Source organism: Salvelinus namaycush, chromosome 26 (assembly GCF_016432855.1).
Source record: "Salvelinus namaycush isolate Seneca chromosome 26, SaNama_1.0, whole genome shotgun sequence".
Classification (NCBI taxonomy): domain Eukaryota; kingdom Metazoa; phylum Chordata; class Actinopteri; order Salmoniformes; family Salmonidae; genus Salvelinus; species Salvelinus namaycush.
In genome coordinates this window covers 13621916-13645317 of record NC_052332.1, presented here as the reverse complement: position 1 = coordinate 13645317, position 23402 = coordinate 13621916, and the positions used below count along the sequence as shown (strand labels likewise).

Genomic DNA, 23402 nt, shown 5'->3' with positions numbered 1-23402 from the left:
TTGTCCACCTCCAAAACAAATGGCAACAATAATCATTCCTTGCCTTGTGTAGTAGTCACTACAAGACAACTAGTAAAATGCTCTAATCATGTATTCCTGTAGGATAACATTTCAGAATAAATCGGTAGGACAACTGGACCCCTTGAGTACCAGTACCAATACCACAGTCAGTCCAGCAACACTCAGTAGGAGGATTAGTAACCTCACAAGTTAAATTGCTATTGATAATAGCAACATAGGAGTCACTCAGAGTGCAGCACGGGGAGGGGAATCTCCATTGCACTCTTCCAATGGTTACACACGCCACTAATAAATAGAATCCTCCGTACAGGAGAAAAAGTTATTAGAAGTCAGGAACCACGATCACGCCACGTACGACTAGTCTAATACTTACAGTACTTCCGTCATGAGGTTAGCTCCTCCGTGGATGACATAGCTATGAAGTATATTTCTTCATACCTACTGCCACTACAATAGTGGAAGACAGTGACTGGTAGTAAAACCACTACAGACTCCCTCGACACCAATTCTGACTGACCTCCAGGCATTGACCTGAAAATTACCTGACTACGTCAGACTCATTCTGAACAAGTTGTAATCTGCCAGAATACTTGGTTTCCTTCCCTTGGCATGTGTGTGCTTGTTTAAGCATAAACGCACATGTACAACGGAACATCCAATTAGGATTTATGCTAGGATCACTTAAGGGTCCGAGCAAAATACCAGCCTTAGTAAAGTTGAACATTTATTTTGAGGCCTTTAACTCTACAGCTACAGCACTCACCAGTTTTCTTCTCAGAAGTCCATAGGTCATCCCTGTAGACTGCCCAAAACTAGTGCCTTACAGCTGTAGACGGATCATATAGTTATCAACTTAGGATAGTACCTTAACCAACACCCCGCAAATTAGAAGAGCCCTAGATATGACATTAGACAATGCCATGATAGGGTCATTTTGCCAAGACCATGGACGTAGATAGAATACAGTCCAATTAGATGGTTAAGGTGGCATAACTATATTTTGTTTTGTTTATGTTTTCATTTCATTTTTGTTTCATTTTCTTCGGCATGTAGAAAGTGATAGCCATAAACAACTTCCCCATACAACCATCAGTTAGTGCCACAACGCCGCTCATTTGGGAGGAAATGTAATGATATATTTCATGAGTGTGTGTGCGTTGTTAACATCTGCCTAAGTTACTGCCCAGATCTTCCAGTCTGGACGACCAGACTACGGGTCCGGAACGGCGATCCCAATCCGGACCTCCGCTGCCCAGCCATGGAGCAGACTTCTTCATTTGCAGACACCCTACCCGGGTCGACCACACCAGAGGGGGGACTGCAACAGCGATCACCAACTGGACATCTGCTGTCCAGCCATGAAGCAGACTTCTTCATTTGCAGACACCCTACCCGGGTCGACCACACCAGAGGGGGGACTGCAACAGCGATCACCAACTGGACCTCCGCTGCCCAGCCATGGAGTAGACTTCTTCATTCGCAGAAACCCTACCCGGGTCGACCAACAGATGGGGACCACAACGATGGTCCACAACCAGGACAACCCACGGTCATTTGTATGTTGGTTTGCAACATGCAGGTTAATCGCAAGATTGAACCCAACATGGGGGGACTGTCATGACGTTGGGTTGGGGGTAGGTTTACGACAGTCATAAATACCTCTTTCCCCCTTTTTCTCTCTCCCCACTATAACTGATGTGACATAAGGAAACCCATGGGTTAACATAGAGATTCTGGGTAACATCAGAAGTTGGGGGAAATGAACTATATTCTGGTAATCCAACCAACTGTACATATGCGGTGGTACTTAAGGTATATTATGTCAGTTCGGTTGCCCTCTGACACATTCTCATCAATGATAGAATGACATAAACGCTACTGTGAAAAGTCTAAACGTCAGAGGTATCGGATTCACATGGAATTGTTGTTTAATTCAAATGTTTGAATATGACATTGTTTGTGAAGAGGTGAAATGTAATTTTACCTTCCAAATGAGAGATCTGTGTTTTCATAAATTTGGTTTCTGCTCAACCAGGGGCCCGCCCCTGTGAAGAGACCTGGGTAATAGACTTTTCAGACACACCCCTCTCCCTCCACTATAAAAGCCACGAACCAGAAAATAACTTTCTGTTCCGGGTACTCTAGGATGACGATCCAGGGTCAGAATGGTTCAGATAATCACTATAGATGAAGCCAACATCAGCATGGACTTTGATTGTGAATGGTATGAACTTTGAACTCGTATTCACTACAGAAGTGATATCTCCTAGCCTTGGAGTTAGCAACAGCTAAACGCAGGTTCGGAAGGACAGTCCAAGTACCCCGTCTAATACCCACAACGTGTTCCCGTGACTACCAGAGACTTCTTCAAAGGACAGAGGACTCGGGTTGGCGACACAGGCCATCTACCACCAACCTACTGAAGCGCAGCTCAGAGTAAATATTCATTGCATTTTCCTCTTCAAATGGCGGTAATTTAGAATGCATAAGATAAGATTTACGATAGCACAGCTCGCCTATGCTCAAGTCTCCCGCGCTTTCACTAGGACTCCCCCCCCTTTCCTTTGTGTAACAAGCTGTCATATCGATTCTGCCCGCTAGGGACGTTTTTCTGTATGACGTAATTTGTGATCAAGTTATGATTTAATTGTGTATATGTGTTTCTGTGTGATTAGTTAGGTATTTAGTAAATAAATAATTAAACCCAATTTTGTATTGCTGATTCAACTTGTTAGCCAGGATTCTTGCAGATAATCAAGGACTTACAACTTTCAGATGAGACTGAATAAAATGACGATTAATGTGACTGTTATTTAGTAAAATATTACAAAATCTTTAAGAGTTTATTCGAAAGATAACAGCTCTATAAATATTCTTTCGTGGTGTCCCTCTCTAGTTAATTAATATTTACATGGTTAGTTCAATCAGGTAATATTGATACCGGAGAAATTATTTTATAGAATAGCATGTCATAGCAATCAATCTGGCATAGTCAAAGACACAACAGGGGATTAGGCCTGGCTCGCAGTCAGCTTTCCAATTCATCCCAAAGATGTTTGATGGGGTTGAGGTCAAGGCTCTGTGGAGGCCAGTCAAGTTCTTCCACACTGATCTCAACAAACCATTTCTGTTTGGACCTCGCTTTGTTCACGGAGGCGTTGTCATGCTAAACAGGAAAAGGCCTTCCCCCAACTGTTGCCACAAAGTTGGAAGTGCCGAATTGTCTAGAATGTCATTGTATGCTGGAGCGTTAAGATTTCCCGAACCATGAAAACTGCCACAGACCATTATTCCTCCTCCACCAAACTTTACAGTTGGCACTATACATTGGGGCAGGTAGCGTTCTCCTGGCATCTGCCAAACCCAGATTCGTTTGTCGGATTACCAGATGGTGAAGCTTGATTCACCACTCCAGAGAGCTTGTTTCCACTGCTCCAGAGTCCATTGGTGGCGAGCTTTACAACACTCCAGCTGACACTTGGCATGGGGATTTTAGGCTTGTGTGCGGCTACTCGGCCATGGAAACCCATTTCATGAAGCTCCCTACGAACAGTTATTGTGCTGACATTGCTTCCAGAGGCAGTTAGGAACTTGGTGGAGAGTATTGCAACCTGAAATAGCCAAATCCAGTCATTTGTAGGGATGTCCGTCCACATACATTTGTATATATAGTGTACATTAGAATGAGCTATGTGAAGATTACAGTATATAAATACACATTGTGAAAAACAGTAGAAAGAAAATAAAACGGTCTGGTGTTTTATGTCTCTATATACATGGGGCAGCAATGCTGGCTGTGTGTGTGTGTGTGTGTGTGTGTGTGTGTGTGTGTGTGTGTGTGTGTGTGTGTGTGTGTGTGTGTGTGTGTGTGTGTGTGTGTGTGTGTGTGTGTGTGTGTGTGTGTGTTTTGTGTGAGTCTATCTTTGCCTCCTACTCCAGAAGATGGCTTTTCAACAGTCTGGTGGCCTGGAGATAGAAGCTGTTTTTCAGTCTTTTGGTACCGGCATTGATGCACCTGTACTGTCTCTTTCTGCTAGATGGTAGCGGAGTGAACAGACCTTGACTCGGGTGGTCCTTGATGATCTTCTTGGCCTTCCTGTGACACTGAGAGCTGTAAATGTTCTGGAGGACAGGCAGCATGCCACTGTTGATGCGTTAGGCTGACTGCAACACCCTCTGTAGAGCCATTCGGTTGAGGGCGGTGCAGTTGCCAGGCAATGATGTAGCCCGACAGAATGCTCTCAATGGTGCATCTGTAGAAGTTTGTGAGGGTCTTAGGGGCCATGCCGAATTTCTTCATCCGCCTGAGGTTCTTCACCATGGTGTCGGTGTGGTGTAACCATTTCAGGGCCTAAGTGATGTGCACTCTGAGGAACTTGAAGCTTTTGACCCTCTCCACTGCAGCCCCGTCAATGTGGATGGGCTCCCTCTTCTGTCTCCTGTGGTCCACAGTCAGTTCCATTGTTTTTTTTTACATTGAGGGAGAGGTTATTTTCCTGGCACCACTCTGCCAGGGCTCTAAGCTCCTCCCTGTAGGCTGTCTCGTCGTTGTTGGTAATCAGGCCTACCACTGTCATGGTTAAAAGGGAGTACATGAGGGGGCTGAGCACACACCCCTGGGGGCCTACGTGTTGAGGATCAGCATGGCGGAGGTGTTGTTGCCTACCATGACCACCTGGGGTCAGCCTGTCAGGAAGTCAAGGACCCAGTTGCACAGGGAAGGGTTCAGACCCAGGGCCCTGAGCTTAGTGATAAGCTTGGAGGGTACTAAGGTATTGAAGGCAGAGCTTTAGTCGATGAACAGCATTCTCACATGAGTATTCCTCTTGTCCAGGTGGGATAGGGCAGTGTGCAGTGCAAAGGCGATTGCGTGGATCTGTTGGGGCGGTGATATGATACTTGACTCTCAAAGCACTTCATGATGACAGAGGTGAGTGCTACCGGGCGGTAGTCATTTAGTTCAGTTGCCTTAGCTTTCTTGGGTACGTGAACAATGCTGGACATCTTGAAGCAAGTGGGGACAACAGACTGAGATAGGGAGAGGTTGCAAATGTCAGTGATGGCCATATTTTACCAAAGAGAACCGTTTTAGTCAGAGACGTATAAGTGGTCTTAGTTTGTAGAGTGGATAACAGGACATTCCTTCGCTCTCTCCATGTCTTTTGTCAATGGAGCATTTCCCTAGCATAGTTGGCATACCAGTTGTCAACATGGACCCAGACACACTCATACAAATGCTGCACAACTCAGGCAAAACGACATGCTACATACAGTACGATGATCAAGCTGCAATATAGTCTTGTTCACCATCTGGTTAAGTTATCATAGAGAACCTAGCCTAGCAAGGGAGGATGTCAATGTGACCAATATTAACTCTGTAGACCTGTTGCATCTGGTCATTCACATAGGAGTGAAGTTCGGAGCCTACAGCGTTCTAATCATACCTCCAGATGTGGCATTACCTGTGGAACTACAGCTAATTTGCATCTTGGGTTGCTTGACTAAGCCTTACCTTATTTGATACCCAAAACAGATGTCCAATGGTAGCCAGAGTTTATCCAATGGTATTGAATTATACCATTACACCATTCTGGAGATGGACTGTAGATCTACATTTAATTGAGAGTCGTAGTAAGTCCTGCCAGTGTAAATTTAATTCCACACAGAAAGGGCGATTCAGTGCTATGCTGTTGTTTTTTCCAGCCGTGCAGTGCCAAAGCCTGACACTATAAATATGGTCTCAGAAAACCTGAAACACTTTACATTGACACTAAATATGAGAAATTCATAGACATAAATACGTTGGAATTGTTTTTAAATATGTGACGATTTGCAATATCAACCAATTTGAGAGTAATTTTCATGGAAATACCATTCAAACAGATTAATTTAAATTACTGTAAGTTAAGTTTCACTTCTTTTATTTTATGGTCAAAAATACTTTACAGACAGATAAAAGGGAAGTAGGCATAGGCTAGCCAGTGAACTGACCTAGTAATTCCTAATTCTTTACTCTGTACTTGAGTAAAGTCACAGGTTTGCTGATTGCACAATATCAATGTTGCCTCACTGTCTGGCACTGGCAGAATGGATCCTATGATTTAAAGGAACTATCCAGTGAAAATCTCACTTTCGAAAGTTCATATTCTGTTAACTCATACCCAATTAATGTTGTTGACTCATCCTATACTCGTAATTGTGGCCAAGCATGAATTAGAGAAAAAGCATTTTTTAAAGCCACCTCAAACAGAGCATTTCCAAAATGCTTGCTACTTCCTCATAGAGGACGATGTCATCCTCCTGACGAGGATGAGCTGGTCAATCAGTGGTCGACACACGTGAATATTTTTGATGACCAGTATACGCCCACACCATTGTTGCTGGGGTATGGTCACACCATTCCAAAACAGAAAAGCTGCTTTTTAACATACATGTACTTAATAAAAATAATATGGAAGGAAAACAATTTCACTCATATTGTACTTAATTATTGATCATATTTCATAGAAATCTGAAACACTGGACAGTTACTTTAAAGAAGCAATCACGTGTTGGAATTCCCCAGGGTGCAATTGTTTACTCCTAATGACTCAGGTGATGCGAGAGCCATACATATGGCTTATTCAGGTAGGCCTACATTACAGAAGGTTCAGATATAGTACACTTGATATTATCGGCAAACATTGTAATCCGCAATATATTTAACACAAAATGTTGGAATGAATGAAGTAGATGGCAGGTAGGTAGCCTAGTGGTTAAGAGTGTTGGGCCAGTAACTAAAAGTTAGCCGGTTTGAATCGCTGAGCCGACTTGGGGGAAAATCTGTTGATGTGCCCTTGAGCAAGGCACTTAACCATTATTGCACCTGTAAATTGTTCTGGATCGGAGCGTCTGCAAATGACTCAAATGTAAAGATGAAAAAATACTCTATCCAATGTGCATAAAATATTATATTTATTGATGTCAGCCTACTTCTAAGTTAACTCATGGGAGTGACATTCTTTTTTTTTCTCTCCAAATGAAGTTATGTGATTGGTGTATGGGCATGACGTCAATGAGTATAGAGGACTTACTTTGAAAGAAGTATGCCATTGGTAGTGGGACTGTCCCAAGTGAGAGTGCTCAAGGCTGACAACTCTTCAGTATCTTTTTTATATATAACTAAATGCATGGAAACAACCGGATGTTTTAATAGCGGATTTTTTTATTTACAATGTTTTTCTTTTGCAAGTAGTCGTGTTTTGAGGAAGTTTTAGATTTCATAACGAGGTTGAATTTTGGATGATAGTCGCTTGAGTTCGGAGTTCCAAGATGAACTTCAATCTGACGTTCATCAAAAGTTCGGTAAGAAAATAAAATATTGTACAGTGCCACATAGTAAACTATGTTGTTTTATTATGTTTTGATAACACTGAAATGTATGAGACGTGTATCACTCTATTCGAGAAGTGTGTCGCCGATAATTGCAGCCTATAGCCTGTCAAGACCACTGGTTGAACTGAACTGAAGTGATTAGTTGAAGTATGAACGATACAAAGTCATTTTTACTCCGGCTGAAATAGTAGCCAATGGCGCGATGCTATGGAGATTAAATACTTTGTATAACCTGTTACAAACGAAGACTTAAATTTACCCGAAGTTTATAACTTGCTCTCGGCAAGGGGCCACGCTCGAGCAGCCGCTGCGCGGCTGATCAAGAGAAGCAATAGGCTACTGCAATCTCAGCCATCCATTAGATAACATTTCTCAAGACGTATTGGTTTAACTATAACTTTCGGTAGTGTCTCAAGTTGTAGCCCACGTGCAGTAGAACACCATGGCGTGATAACTGCTGCGCATTTTAAGTGGTGTGTGTTTGTTTACTGGGAAACAGTATTGGAAGTGTATACTGTACGCTCCTCTACTGTACATATGGTGTATAATTTCGACCCCTTCCCCCATGACAACAGTCACCATCTGGTGCTGAACATGATCCCACGCTATTAATTCAGCCCCCAGGCATCAGCACTGTCTTGGACATTGGGTCAAACAAACCAGACCCTGCTGGCATCTTCTAAATTGGTGTCTTATAACAGTTTTAAACATTGGCTAAATGGCTGTCATGATTTAATTATATGATTGTATATATTTTTTTATATTCTTGTATAGGCTAGTTATTACCTTGATGTCAATGGGTGTACGCCTACTTACGACTAACAGAGCTAACTACAGTATAGCCGAAGCCTACCTTTCAATGTAAGCCACCATGTTGATCAAAACATGGTTTAGCACCTCTCTATTAGAAGTTTCAAAGTATACAGAACCCTTGGTATGCAGAGAAATGTGGTCTGCAAAATATCACAGCTTCAATATTCATGAATACATTGCGGGAAATGCATTTTAACTCTCCTAGATTCCTAGGTCACACATGCACACACACAGACAGACAGAAGCGCACACACACACACACACACACACACACACACACACACACACACACACACACACACACACACACACACACACACACACACACACACACACATGCCTATATATTTAATTGAGAGTCGTAGTAAGTCCTGCCAGTGTAAAGTTTATTCCACACAGAAAGAGCCATTCAGTGCTGTGCTGCTGTTTTTTCCAGCCGTGCAGTGCCAAAGCCTGACACTATAAATATGGCCTCAGTAAAACCTGAAACACTTTACCTTGGATAAAAGACCATTTGGGTTTGACACTAAATATGAGAAATTCATAGACATAAATACATTGGGATTGTTTTTAAATGTGTGACGATTTGCAATATCAACCAATTTGTGTGTAATTTTGATGGAAATACCATTCAAACAGATGCATTTATTGCCACACAACCATAGGTTGGTGGTATTTGCTATTTTATTGTCAGTTGGTTAATGGTTATTGTCAGTTGGGTAGGGGTAGGCAACATAAAAGGACATCACTTTTCCATTTCTACAAGTCAGCACTAGGGGTTGTTTTGGACAGAATAGCCTAATCACCAGATCCAAGTTTGAAGTCATGCATTGCTCCGCTACTTGACTTTGCTTTCTGGTGTGGCGATGTCATTGTTTATCTTTTCTGTAAACTACAGAAACTTCTGGAGTCTTCTCACCAGTCAGTGCTTGTTGCTAAGGGACTATGCGGGGGACTTTCAAACCCCCTAACCCCTCTCCATTGCAAATGACTGCAGTGTATGTGCATGTCCCTTTAGTAAATACTGATTTACGGATTATCAGTGGAACAATCTAGTCGTGCCCAGTGTGGGTTCACACAGGAAATCTCTGAGGTCAACAACAAAAAAAGACAACCATCAAGGAGTTATAGGCCTACCTACTACTTCTATATTAGTAGAAGAACAAGTTCAAAAGTGTTGCTTAGGATATTGGTCAACAGAGTGATTGTTTCTGCTACTTCATGGTAGATATTGGTCACGTGGAAAACATAGGCCTATTGTCTAGAACCGCATTTTAGAATATGTCTCTTCAACACTAGAACCGCATTTTAGAATATGTCTCTTTAACACTAGAACCGCTGGGCCTAGAGGGACCCCCCTTCAAGCTAATGAGCAGTCATTCTGACTGCGAAAATTCTAAGAGTGTAATAAATGTCATATAAAATAATCATTTGGTTATGTTTCTGAAGGTAACACAAAAGCATTTAAGGATTGTATTTTTGAATACCATCTCTGGTATAATGAAATAGAATGGTACCAGGCTGGCACCTCTTACATTCCACTGCAAGCACCTGCATGGATAAAGTAGAGAAGTCACATGCAGACTACAGCCTACATTACGATGCAACCCCAGTGCAAGCATTGTAATAAGAAGGCAGGTGTCAACATTCACTCACACGTCTCTCTGTTCTGTTGTCAATTAGAGTTCATATCAAACCTCAGAAAGTAAGAGGAAGGATGTGGGGAACAGCTGTGACGTTGTCAATGTATTTTAACACTATCATTTTTATCGCCAAGGACCAGAACAAAGGAAGTGATGTTTTAATATTTACGCCATTGAAGAGACATTCTTCGTACTTTGAAATTCATTCTATGTTACTCAAAATTCATAATTCAAAGGTGTTGATAAGGAGTAGTGAAGGTGACATGTTCCTTTATTGACTCAACCACGGGTTCCAGGCCGTCAAAGATCTCAGCTACTTAATAGCCTCTGACAAAGACTTGTTTATCTGTTGTAAATGTTAGATTGACGTCATGTGTTCACCAAGATTTATCAGGAAATACACCTGTTGCCCACACCTTATGTATGACTCAGTTTCCTGTTTACTGGAGCCCCTGTAGACACATAGAGCAAGAGAGAGAGAGACATAGATACAGACAGACAGACAGCTGGCATTTATGACACCCGCTCAAGCTGAGGAACATGCCAAGACGTGTTTGATGTAGTTGAAGTTGCTCTTACATTCTCAAATTCATGCCTTCACTACAGTAGACCGATCAGTTTGATGCAGTTGTCATCCACCAATGACCTGTTACTCAGGGAACATACACTCAGTGGCCAATTTATTAGGTACCCTCATCTAGTACCGGGTCGGACCACCCTTTGCCTCCAGAACAGCCTGCATTCTTCGGGGTATGGAAACGTTGCTCAATCAAGGTAACTAACATGTGCCAGGAAAACGTTCCCCCATACCATTACACCACCGCCAACAGCCTGTACCGTTGACACCAGGCAGGATGGGGCCATGGACTCATGCTGCTTACGCCAAATCCTGACTCTGCCATCAGCATGACCCAACAGGAACCGGGATTCGTCTTGCCATTCTCTACCTCTCTCATCAACGAGCTGTTTTTGCCCACAGGACTGCCGCTAACTGGATGTTTTTTGTTTGTCGCACCATTCTCAGTAAATCTTAGACACTGTCGTGCGTGAAAAACCCAGGATGCCAGCCATTTCTGAGATACTGGAACCCGGCGAGCCTGGCACCGACAATCATACCACGCTCATAGTCGCTTAGGTCACTCGTTTTGCCCATTCTAACATTACATCTAACAGTAACTGAATGGCTCGATGCCTGTCTGCCTGCTTTATATAGCATGCCAAGGCCACGTGACTCACTATCTGTAGTAGCGAACAATTTTTGAGAACGGGATGGAGTACCTAATAAACTGGCCACTGAGTGTAGTTAGTGAACCTTGTACTTTATTTCATGGTACATCAGTTACCAGGTATTTATTAATAAATTACATAGTCAAATGGAAACTACATGGTTTGTTTCTTTGGGGATTCATTAACCATCACAGTGCTTTACAGTGTAAAGAACACATTTCTCTGACTGTACTAGTAAAGTATAGATCTACTGAACTAGTAAAGTAGCCTACTAGTTCAACTAGAGCTGAATTCAAGAAAACTCAGACCGTTTGTGATGTCAGAATTATCACCAGTCTGAATTGAACACAGACATCTGTAACCGTGGCTGGGAGGGCATATGCTATCAATGACAGTGGCCACACTTCTGTTTAAAATTTGAGTTCAAACTGTCTCAAAGGTGTCTCGCAATCCTGCCAGTTCTCTATGTATTTTTCCCTCCTAGAACTTAGACCAAAAAAATGCTCAAATGTTCAGAGGATGTTGAACGAGACCCAACCTTTGTTCATAGGTTGGGATAGTGTTTACAAAGACATAAATCATACGTTGAGATAGTCACTTAGGCCCTGTAGATCTGTTGGCCCAGACACATAGTCTGAATTTTTCCTCTGATGTGTTTATGGAGAAGACTATAAAGTATCCAGGAGCTTCAAATAGCTTTTTACTTGGAGACACCCCTGTTAAGGAGCTAATGTGATTGTCTTTGGAACAAGTTAATGGATTCAGGATTCTCTAAAGAGATTTGTGAGTGAGTCACTCTTCTCTTTCTCTCCATCTTCCCATCTTTCTCTCTCTCTCTCTCACGCCACACTTTCAACAGCCTACCTACATCTGTGTCATTCCTTTCTAACTCGGGCAAATTTGATATACACGAGTTAAAAAGAACATAATCTGCTCTAAAATGAACGCAAAAACTTCAACTCAATCTAATAGGTTAAGTTGGCTAAGTATGGTGTTACCGCAAAGTTAGTTTCACAGAAAGTCCAACTCTTTGTCCATAAAGAGTAGTTAACTCTATGGAACACCTGTTTGAGTCTCCTTACCACAACTCTTAGACATTACAATGCACGTCTTTCTCACACTTCATCGAGTCAGATTTATTGTGGTCACTCAGAGTCTCATTGCCAGTCATGTCACCAACCACAAGTGTTTGGCTTTGAGCAGGAATTTCGTCATAACTAACGTCACAAAGGTTGTTTACACCTCGTACTGAGGTGAAAGCCAACTAACCAACTAACCTAACCTGTCACTCACTGTAACCCAGCGTCACACACAGGCACACACAAACACAATGTGCTATGGTACAGTAATCAATGAACCCTACCCCCATGAGAAAACTCTGTGTGTGTGTGTGTGTGTGTGTGTGTATGTGTGTGTGTGTGTGTGTGTGTGTGTGTGTGTGTGTGTGTGTGTGTGTGTGTGTGTGTGTGTGTGTGTGTGTGTGTGTGTGTGTGTGTGTGTGTGTGTGTGTGTGTGTTTGTTCCCTGAGTATAAATAACTGCCGGAGCGGATACGGCCCAGTGGCTCTCGGGCCCGGCCTTGACTAGAAGGACTAGGACTGTCGAGAGAGAGAGAGAGAGGAGCTGAACCCGGCATGAAGCCTCTGCATTGTCTGGGCCTTCCTGTACTCCCTGGGAGGAGGGGGCCACACCGTTTCACACGCTCCCTACTGATACGCTGTGCGCGTGACTGGGGAAACTGTATGTGTGTCATTGTATTTTGGTGGCTTCGTGTCATGTTTGTGTGTGTGTGTGTGTGTGTGTGTGTGTGTGTGTGTGTGTGTGTGTGTGTGTGTGTGTGTGTGTGTGTGTGTGTGTGTGTGTGTGTGTGTGTGTGTGTGTGTGTGTGTGTGTGTGTGTGTGTAACTGTGTGTGTGTTGTTGTGGTTATTGTTGTGTCTTTTTGGTGGCTTTATGTAGTGCTCTGTGCTTTTTGTCTGTGCTGTTTCTCATATAACAAAGTCAAACTTTCACCCCCCCCATATGTTTTTATGTTACACTCTTAGAGAAAAAAGGTGCTATCTAGAACCAAAAAGGGTTCTTTGGCAGTCCCCATAGGAGAACCCTTTGAAGAACCCTTTTTGTTTCCAGGTAGAACCCTTTTGGTTACAAATAAAACCCTTTTGGGTTCCACGTAGAACCCTTTCCACAGACGGTTCTACATGGAACCCAAAAAAGTTCAACCTGGAACCAATACAGGTTATTTTATGGGGACAGCCAAAGAACCCTTTTGGATCCCTGTTTTCTAAGTGTCTGATGAAGAATAGCTGTGGTGGGTGAGTAACTTGTTCTTAATGATACAAGCTGTGATGTACCATACCCCAGACCCCTACCACAGAAGAGGTATGCGTACTGCATACAATATATCACCTGGTTTAGTCCTGAAAGACATAACCAGAGCATGTCTTCTCCTCCCACCTTTAAAAGAAAAGCAGGATTTATCTCATAAGTAGAAGACCAGTTTACTTTCAGCATCTTGTCAGGGTTATCTATGTGGGTTTGAATGGTAAAGTAGTTTAGCGTGAGCTTACTCAGAGTAAAATTAGTCAATTGAACACACTCACATTCAGGAATTTCCAGATTTAAAGGAGGAGAGAAACTAAAGTAAAGGAGTGGTGAGTCATCAAAACATGAATGGATGAATTTCTAAATTATACACCGCCATGAGGAATGTTGCTAGTGTACGTGTGTTGTCAGTCAAACGTGTAATTGATATACGGTATTGTACATTTGGCTACAAGGCAGTGTTTTGTAATGGTATTCAAGGTTACCTAATGTTTACATGGATTTATAGGTAGAAAAAATAAGAGAGCAAGGGTCTGAACAGACTAAGAACAAGATGTGGTTTGTGTCCTGAAGAACAGTCAAACTGAAAACCCGCAACAAATACCTTGTTTCTTGTTGTTACCTTTTAGTTTTGGTCTTTCAGTAGTTCAAGACGCAAACCACAAAGGGTCTTGTTCTTAGCCAGGTACTTTGTTTAGGGGTGACTGGGATGAGTAATAGTTGAATGTTGTGTCGTGTGAAGACTTATAATATAGGTCCCCAGGAAGTTGTAAAACTGGCCTAATACAGTGATTATAAGCAATTGACCCACAAGACACCATCCCTCGTCTATCTATTGGCACGTTTACAATGGATAAGGGACTGTTTCTGTCCAACTATATCGCAACCCTAAATAAATGGGGGTAAAATAGACACTGAATGAAATTAGGGAATTTAGACAGTTCTTATTTGTTTGCTATTAGGACATAGCTAGATCTACATCAAATATGACATGGGACGCAAACCCCTCTTGACATCACCCCGTAGCACTCACTTCTGTCAACATGAAGTGCTTTGAGAGACTAGTCAAGGACACCTCTACCTTACCTGTCACCCTAGACCCACTTCAATTTGCTTACCGCCCCAATAGATCCACAGACGATGCAACACACTGCTCACTGCCCTAGCATGTAAGAATGCTGTTCATTGACTATAGCTCAGCATTCAACACCATAGTACCCTCCAAGCTCATCATTAAGCTCGAGGCCCTGGGTCTGAGCCCCGCCCTGTGCAACTGTGTCCTGGACTTCTTGACGGGCCGCCCCCAGGTGGTGAGGTAGGAAACAACACCTCCAGTTTGCTGATCCTCAACACCGGGGCCCCACAAGGGTGCGTCCTTAGTCCCCTCCTGTACTCGCTGTTCACCCATGACTGCATGGCCAAGCACGCCTCCAACTCAATCATCAAGTTTGCAGACGACACAACAGTAGTAGGCTTGATTACCAACAATGACGAGACAGCCTACAGGGAGGAGTTGAGGGCACTGGGAGTGTGGTGCCAGGAAAATAACCTCCCACTCAACGTCAACAAAACAAAAGAGATGATCGTGGACTTCAGGAAACAGCAGAGGGAGCACCCCTCTATCCACATCAACGGGACAGCAGTGGAGAAGGTGGAAAGTTTCAAGTTCCTCGCTGATGAACTGAAATGGTCCACCCACACAGACAGTGTGGTGAAGAAGGCGTAACAGCGCCTCTTCAACCTCAGCAGGCTGAATACATTTGGCTTGACATCTAAAACCCTCATAAACATTTACAGATGCACAATTGAGAGCATCCTATTAGGCTGTATCACCGCCTGGTATGGCAACTGCACCGCCTGCTACCACAGGGCTCTCCAGAGGGCAATGCGGTCTGCCCAACACATCACCGGGGGCAAACTACCTGCCCTCCAGGACACCTACAGCACCCGATGTCACAGGAAGGCCAAAAAGATCATCAAGGACAACAACCATCCGAGCCACTGCCTGTTCACCCCGATTCCATCCAGAAGGTGAGGTCAGTAAAGGTGCATCAAAGCTGGGACCGAGAGACTGAAAAACAGCTTCTTTCTCAAGGCCATCAGACTGTTAAATAGCCATGACTAGTACATTAGAGGCTGCTGCATATATAGATAGACTTGAAATCACTGGCCACTTGAATAAATGGAACACTAGTCACTTTAAAATTGTTTACATATCTTTCATTACTCATCTCATATGTACAGTATATACTGTATTCTATACTATTCTACGGTATCTTAGTCTACGCCGCTCTGACATCGCTCATCCATATATTTATACATTCTTAATTCCATTCCTTTACTTAGATTTGTGTGTATTGGGTATATGTTGTGAAATTGTTAGAAATTACTTGGAGCTAGAAACACAAGCATTTTGCTACACCCACAATAACATCTGCTAAACACGTGTATGTGACCCATACAATTTTATTTTATTTTATTTGACATCGACTTTTGCGATTTCGAAACATCTGTCAAACAATCATTTCCATGCGAAGTGTCCCTTTAAGTGTCTCTCCACGTTCTGTCTCTTCATCTCAGCCTACCTTCCTCTTAGCAATACTTTCCTTGACTAATCGGAACCTCCGTAACAGGGCCTGTTTCCTCCATCCGCCTGTCCAGTTAATCTGAGCGGATGGGTGTTCAGTATTCCCACTGTCACGTATTTCCCTCCCAGATAATAGATGAGAGAATAGGCGAGGCTAATGGGAAAGGCATGATTGGGATACGGAGGAGGGTCAGGGTCCCAAATCTCCCACTCTCCGGATCCAGGGGCGTAATGAGGTACAGCGTGCTGCTCCTTATATCAGATACGGCGATGATTGAAATCATCTGTCCTGTATCAAATAAAGTACATTCTCCCTTGGCCCTTCTACCGTGTGTGCATGTGTGTGTACACTGTGCTCACTTGTGTGTGTGTGTGCGTACGTGTGTGTCTTTCCCTCGCTCTCCCTGAGATAATGAGGCTCACTGTACGACCCACAGGAGGGGAATTAAACTCCTGTAAATGCCACATTGATAACTTGCTCCACTGAAAGGGGGTCCTGTCATTCAGCAATAAATACAATCTCAGTGTACACGGTGGCATGTGTTGAATGTGCCAGGGCAATTTGGAAGTACCCGAATGCAGTGACAGGAACTGGTTGAGAGTGCGGCTCAGTGATGCTCAGATAGGCTGCAGTCCATTCATTCTCTCTCTCTCTCTCTCTCTCTCTCTCTCTCTCTCTCTCTCTCTCTCTCTCTCTCTCTCTCTCTCTCTCTCTCTCTCTCTCTCTCTCTCTGTCTCTCTCTCTCTCTCTCTCTCTCTCTCTCTCTCTCTCTCTGTCTGTCTGCCATGTGCAGGGCAGGATGTCTGCTGTACTGTACAACACTAGAGTGTTTAGTATTGGTGGGCTGCCAGAGACAAGGGATTGTGGCTTTAGGACTTGGAGGGCTCTCTCTCAACGCTGAGGTTGAGGTGGCCACTCTGGTCCTCTTCCTTACGAAACATATACCACATTGCGGCTGGTCAGTGTGTGCGTGTGTGTGTGTGCTGTCTAGTGTTTAGATAAGGGTATGATGAGGGATATTGTCTTCTGCAGCACTTAGCATTGTTAGCCATTATACCAGGGTACTGTAACTACAAGGAAATAACCAGTGTAATATGAAAAACACAAAAAGGTGTGTGAAAAGTGGTAAGGCCTGTAGGAAAGAATAGCTTTGTAGCTGTGATGTTGGTTGATCCGGTTTTGATGTCTGCATTTAGGACTTGATACTGCACAATATGTCAGTCTGTCTACCCAGTTTCATACCAAGAGCTTACTGTACATGTACAGAAGTGATTTTGTGCAGAATACAGATGTTTTTCTAGTGGTGTAAAGTACTTAAGTAAAAAATACTTTAAAGTACTACTTCGTTTTTTAGGGTATCTGTACTTTACTATTTATATTTTTTGACTACTTTCACTTTTACTTAAAGATTCATAAAGAGAATACTCCATACATTTTCCTTGACACCCAAAAGTACTCGTTACATTTGGAATGCTAAGCAGGATATGAAAGTGGTCCAAGTAGCCTAGTGGTTAGAGTGTTGGACTATTAACTGAGAAATTGCAAGATCGAATCCCTGAGCTGACAAGGTACAAATCTGTCGGTCTGCCCCTGAACAAGGCAGTTTTAACTAGGCTGTCATTGAAAATAAGAATTTGTTCTTAACTGACTTGCCTTGTTAAATAAAGGTAACGTTAAAAAGAATTCACGCACTTATCAACAGAACATCCCTGGTCATCCCTACTGCCTCTGATCTGGCAGACTCACTAAACACACATGCTTCGTTTGTAAATTATGTTGTAATGTTGGAGCGTACCTCTGGCTATCCGTAAATTAAGAAAATGGTGCCGTCTGGTTAGCTTAATATAATGCACCTGAATTTAAAATTATTTTTACTTTTACTTTTGATACTTAAGTATATTTTAAACCAAATACTTATAGACTTTTACTCAGTTAGTATTTTACTGGGTGACTTTTACTTTTACCTGAGTCATTTTCTATTAAGGTATCTTTACTTTTACTCAAGTATGACAATTGGGTCCTTTTTCACGACTGCTTTTTCCCAATTCAACACTTGAGCAGCAAACCTCAGTCACACAAGAAACTCTCACACTCTAATGGACATGGCTCAATGGGAAAATTCCATTGTTAGATATTCCTCCCCATAAAGTGAACTTTTCCCTCTGTGGGGCGCCTATAAACTGCTGAGAGAAGAACAGGTTTGTCTGTGAGGATGGGATGGCTGCTGAATGGCGGAATCTAGTGATCCACAGGCCCAAGAATGCACTCAGACAGGAAATTATGTCACCGTTCAGCAGTCCTGTGTGTGTGTGTTTGTGTTCTTTCCAGTATAGACAGGCCACCTGGCTTTTGATTGGGCACATAACCATGGTTACCCTTCTAAGCAAGCCTGATTACTGTCTGTGGGATTCGCCATGGTTTCACTACTTCTTTTTATATGATGTGGTTCCAATGCATGGCTCAAGCTCTCCTCTCTCCTTCCCTGGTTGTGTTTTTCTCCTTTTTTCCTTCTTTCCTTCTCACAAATTTCAGAAAATTAACACATACTTGCACACTGTCATTTTCCTCGCTTGCCTTCTTTTTCACACGGCCTCAGTCACACTCAACTCTTTTACTCCCTCTATACAATCTTACAAGCTGTTATAATCCTCTCTCCCTCTCGCTTGTTCTCTGTTTGTGCCTGCAATTTCTCTCTCTCTCGCTCTCTCTCCCTTGTCTCTTTGTCTCTTCTCTCTCACAATAGCCCTATTCCCACTGCGAGATATGAAGGAGAGTCTGTGGAGCAGAGTGGTGAAAGAGATTCCCCCCAGCACTCTGGGACCTGTGGTGCCACCTCTGAAATCATCATACATTGTTACAACATATCCTATTTGTATGATCTACATTTTACATGTTTTTGCTGGGGATGGGCTTCCATAGTTTTACGTGGCTCAGTGTAGCCGGCAGCTACTGTGGCAATTTCAGAATGTAACAGACTGTTACTGCAATTGCAGGTAAAAACTCAATAAAACAAGTCTCAAATGTTAGGAAAATGTCAACATTTCAGCTGTTTCAAAAACATTGCTCTGCTCTGACCATTTATACTGTAGAGGTGTTGGCTCAACGAGACAATTCTGTTCGTACTGCTCGATGCCTAGCAAGTATGCAAGTTTACATTTGAGTAATATGTGCAGTTGACAGTATTTTTATGAAAAGTGTAGTAGGTGTGAAGAGGCTCTGTGTTTGGATAAAGCTAAATGGTGTGATTGTGAGTGCTCTGCCGGTCGTCGGCCCCTCCGCTCTACCTCCCTGTGTCTGTGGAAAGTCTGACATGAGCAGATAGAACGGGGAGAGTAGGTGGGAGGGGGGAGAAGGAGAGAGCCATCAAGAGGCTTGATGGCTGCACAGCAGGAAACTCCCTGTGAACATCAAGACATGACCACCTTCCAGAGAACCAAGTCAGGAGCGACAGGAGCTTAGAGTCAGGAGTCAACTCTGTTATCAACAGCAGCCTGTCAGTCAGGAGTCAACCTCAGTCTGACAAGATGGCAACTCCAGTCTGTTAGTCAGAAGTCAACTCCAGTCTGTTAGTCAGAAGTCAACTCCAGTCTGTTAGTCAGAAGTCAACTCCAGTCTGTTAGTCAGAAGTCAACTCCAGTCTGTTAGTCAGGGGTCAAAACCCACTAGTGTTCCAGGAATGCCCCTGGTTCAGAAGATTGACCCCAAGAGACACATGTAAGAAGTGGTGTGTTATGATGAGCTTCTGTTGGTTGTCATAGACAAAGTGGAGTTTTATAATACCATTGCAACCGTTGCTACACACAGGAAAAAAAGTGCTACCTAAAAGGGTTCTTCAGCTGTCCCCATAGGAGAACTCTTTGAAGAACCCTTATTGATGCCAGGCAGAACCCTTTTGGTTCTAAGTAGAACTGTTTTGGGTTCCATGTTGAACACAGGGTTCTACATGGAACCAAAAAGGGTTGTCCTATGGGGACAGCCGAAGAACCCGCTTGGAACCCTTTTTTCTAAGAGTGTATGTTTCTCCAGCGTCTTCGTTTACCAGCTATTGCCCGTGCACACACAGACTTATTCTGAAAACGGTAACTCTACCTTTTGAGGAAAGTCTACCTACTATTGGTACTATACTTTTTTTTGTTATAGTACCCAAAATTGTATGTTTACATGCACACTGATAATTCAATATTAAACTGATTATGGCAGTAGGCCGAGAATGGAAATAGTCTTGTAAACACCTTACATAGCTTATCTTCATCGGCATAAGGTCAAAATCAAAGTAAGCGCATGCCAATTAAAATTCCTGGTTTTCGAAACAATCGTTCAAATTATTAGGACATGTAAACAGTTTAAATGGCGTTCCAGCGGTGTATTTGATCTGCACCTGTGCCACACCGGCAGCTCAAGTCTCCCTGTTATGCGCGAGTGAAGTGAGTTTCGAAAAACTGAAAGTATGCATCTTAGAAATAGTTTTCACACAGAAACGTTATACGTCCGTTCTCAGAATCAAATAGGCTTCACAAAAATAACATGGTCACTGTGGTAGAATGTTTATTTTGATTAGGCGATTTTCTGCATTAACAAAAGTTTTTGATTTCAGACATGTCCATGTAAACAGGATTATTAGGGAAATCGTTCTTAAAAAGCACGTAAACATTTTAAACAAACTATTAGATTAATCTGACTATCCACAATAATGAAATTATTCTATGCATGTATATGTGCTCAGTGACTTCCATATATCTGTGATTTAATTTGACCATGGGAAAAATAAAAGAGCTATTGCCTAAAAATGATGGGTTCAATTAAACTGAGCCCTGTGTGCGAGGTATGGGGGTCGGAGGGTGATTGGATAAGGCGGGGTACAAGAGAGCCAAAACCTCCCAAAACTAGGCCGCTCATTTACACGGGAAGGTTCGCGTTACGTCCGAGGCGGTTTGTGGTGGTGTCGCATGTCAGCCCAGTCAAAGAGCCCGGCTTTAAGAATGTGGGTCATTTGAAGTAGAGGAACTAAAGCTTGTTGTTCGGCCGTGAATAGGGCCTTCTCACAATGACACGATGAAAAGGTGTGTGAACAAACACCCGTGCCTGGGGGACACACTAAAGTCCTCTGCCGTATTCTTTTCTGTCCCTCCATCCATGCAAGCCCTGTTATTATCTAGCACATGAATGGATTACTGGGATGATGGGAATCAATCTGTTATAGGCAGCAACGTGCTAGCTTTAGCTATAAGATATCTTATCTCTTTACTAGGGAGGATCATGGTCATCCAAGACAATAGGTTTAACCAATATGACATTTTGAATAGGTTGAAATGGTTTGGATGAGCTTTGAACTCTCATAAGCGTCTGTTTGTCTATGTGTAAAAAAAAAAATATTGGTGCAAGGAGAGGGATGGAAGCAACATTGTGACAAATGCAATCTGTTTTTAACTCCCTTCATGTCTTTAACCCTTGAATCTTCTCTGAACACCAGAACAGTGATGCCACCTGGCCATTCAACATTGTCAGAATCCTACTTCAACTGTACTGAATGACTCATTCACTCCACACTCCACACCTTAATTTAAAACCAGTACATGGTGTAAACCTGTATATGAGGGCTGACCCCAATTCGTCGACTGTTTGGTCGTTAGGCAGTTGGTCGACCGAAATTATTTTAGTTGAGCAGTAACAAATATACAGTTGAAGTTGGAAGTTTACACACACTTAGGTTGGAGTCATTAAAACTCGTTTTTCAACCACTCCACACATTTCTTGTTAACAAACTATAGTTTTGGCAAGTCGGTTAGGACATCTACTTTGTGCATGACACAAGTAATTTTTCCAACAATTGTTTACAGACAGATTATTTCACTTATAATTCACTGTATCACAATTCCAGTGGGTCAGAAGTTTACATACACTAAGTTGACTGTGCCTTTAAAGAGCTTGGAAAATTCCAGAAAATTTTGTCATGGCTTTAGAAGCTTCTGATAGGCTAATTGACATAATTTGAGTCAATTGGAGGTGTACCTGTGGATGTATTTCAAGGCCTACCTTCAAACTCAGTACCTCTTTGCTTGACATCATGGGAAAAACAAAAGAAATCAGCCAATCAACCTCAGAAAAATAATTGTAGACCTCCACAAGTCTAGTTCATCCTTGGGAGCAATTTCCAAACTCCTGAAGGTACCACGTTCATCTGTACAAACAATAGTACACAAGCATAAAAACCATGGAACCACACAGCCATTGTACCGCTCTGGAAGGAGACGCGTTCTGTCTCCTAGAGATTAACGTACTTTGGTGCGAAAAGTGCAAATCAATCCCAGAACAACAGCAAAGGACCTTCTGAAGATGTTGGAGGAAACAGGTACAAAAGTATCCATATCCACAGTAAAACAAGTCCTATATCGACATAACCTGAAAGACCACTCAGCAAGAAAGAAGCCACTGCTCCAAAACCGGCATAAAAAAGCCAGACTACGGTTTGCAACTGCACATGGGGACAAAGATCGTACTTTTTGGAGAAATGTTCTCTGGTCTGATGAAACAAAAATAGAACTGTTTGGCCATAATGACCATCGTTATGTTTGGAGGAAAAAGAGGGAGGCTTGCAAGCCAAAGAACACCATCCCAACCGTGGAGCACGGGGGCGGCAGCATCATGTTGTGCGGATGCTTTGCTGCAGGAGGGACTGGTGCGCTTCACAAAATAGATGGCATCATGAGGTAGGAAAATTATGTGGATATATTGAAGCAACATCTCAAGACATCAGTCAGGAAGTTAAAGCTTGGTCGCAAATGGGTCTTCCAAATGGACAATGACCCCAAGCATACTTCCAAAGTATGGCTTAAGGACAACAAAGTCAAGGTTTTGGAGTGGCCATCACAAAGCCCTGACCTCAATCCTATAGAAAATGAGTTTTGGCAATTTAGTCATTGTCTTTTATTTGGAGGACTCCTGTCAATGTTGAGTAAGGATGCGCTCGCATAGAAGTAGACCTATAGGCTACCTGGCCTGCGAGCAAATGTAGGTATATTTTTGTGCCCATTTGGGGATCTGATAGTATTTCTGATTGGTTTAATGCACCACCACTAATGACTTGTGGAGCTTCTCAAAGTAAGGTTTTCTTCACCTCAAACAGCAAGCAAATAATATCTGTTTTTACATTCATTGGGAATTACAATATTTCCTCAATGTTTTTGAAAAATCTTTCCAGTTCTCTCCCTTTCGATAACTACTTGGCGTGAAAGTGAAAAATGTCATGCCCTGATCCAGTGGAAACGTCATAAAATAGGCCTACCTTATTACTTCTTATTAGTGCTTGACTTGGACATAAATAGGTTCCGGTACTCATTTTGGGTGCTGGTTCTGTTTATATTTAGGTGCAGGAGCTCAAGCAGTAGAACATTTGAGGTGCCGGTACTCAGCTCC

The 23402-nt window shown here is 42.7% G+C and overlaps 1 protein-coding gene across 1 annotated transcript in view; it reads left to right on the top strand.

Moving 5' to 3' along the window:
- The first annotated feature begins 7121 nt into the window (after positions 1-7121).
- The window catches only part of LOC120020971 (tumor necrosis factor receptor superfamily member 10A-like), a 33925-nt gene continuing 17644 nt past the window's right edge, over positions 7122-23402 (top strand). Inside the window, exon 1 of the mRNA XM_038964643.1 lies at positions 7122-7365. Within this exon, the coding sequence (XP_038820571.1) occupies positions 7333-7365 (33 nt within the window). The 5' untranslated portion in view covers positions 7122-7332. The remainder of the gene's footprint in view (positions 7366-23402) is intronic.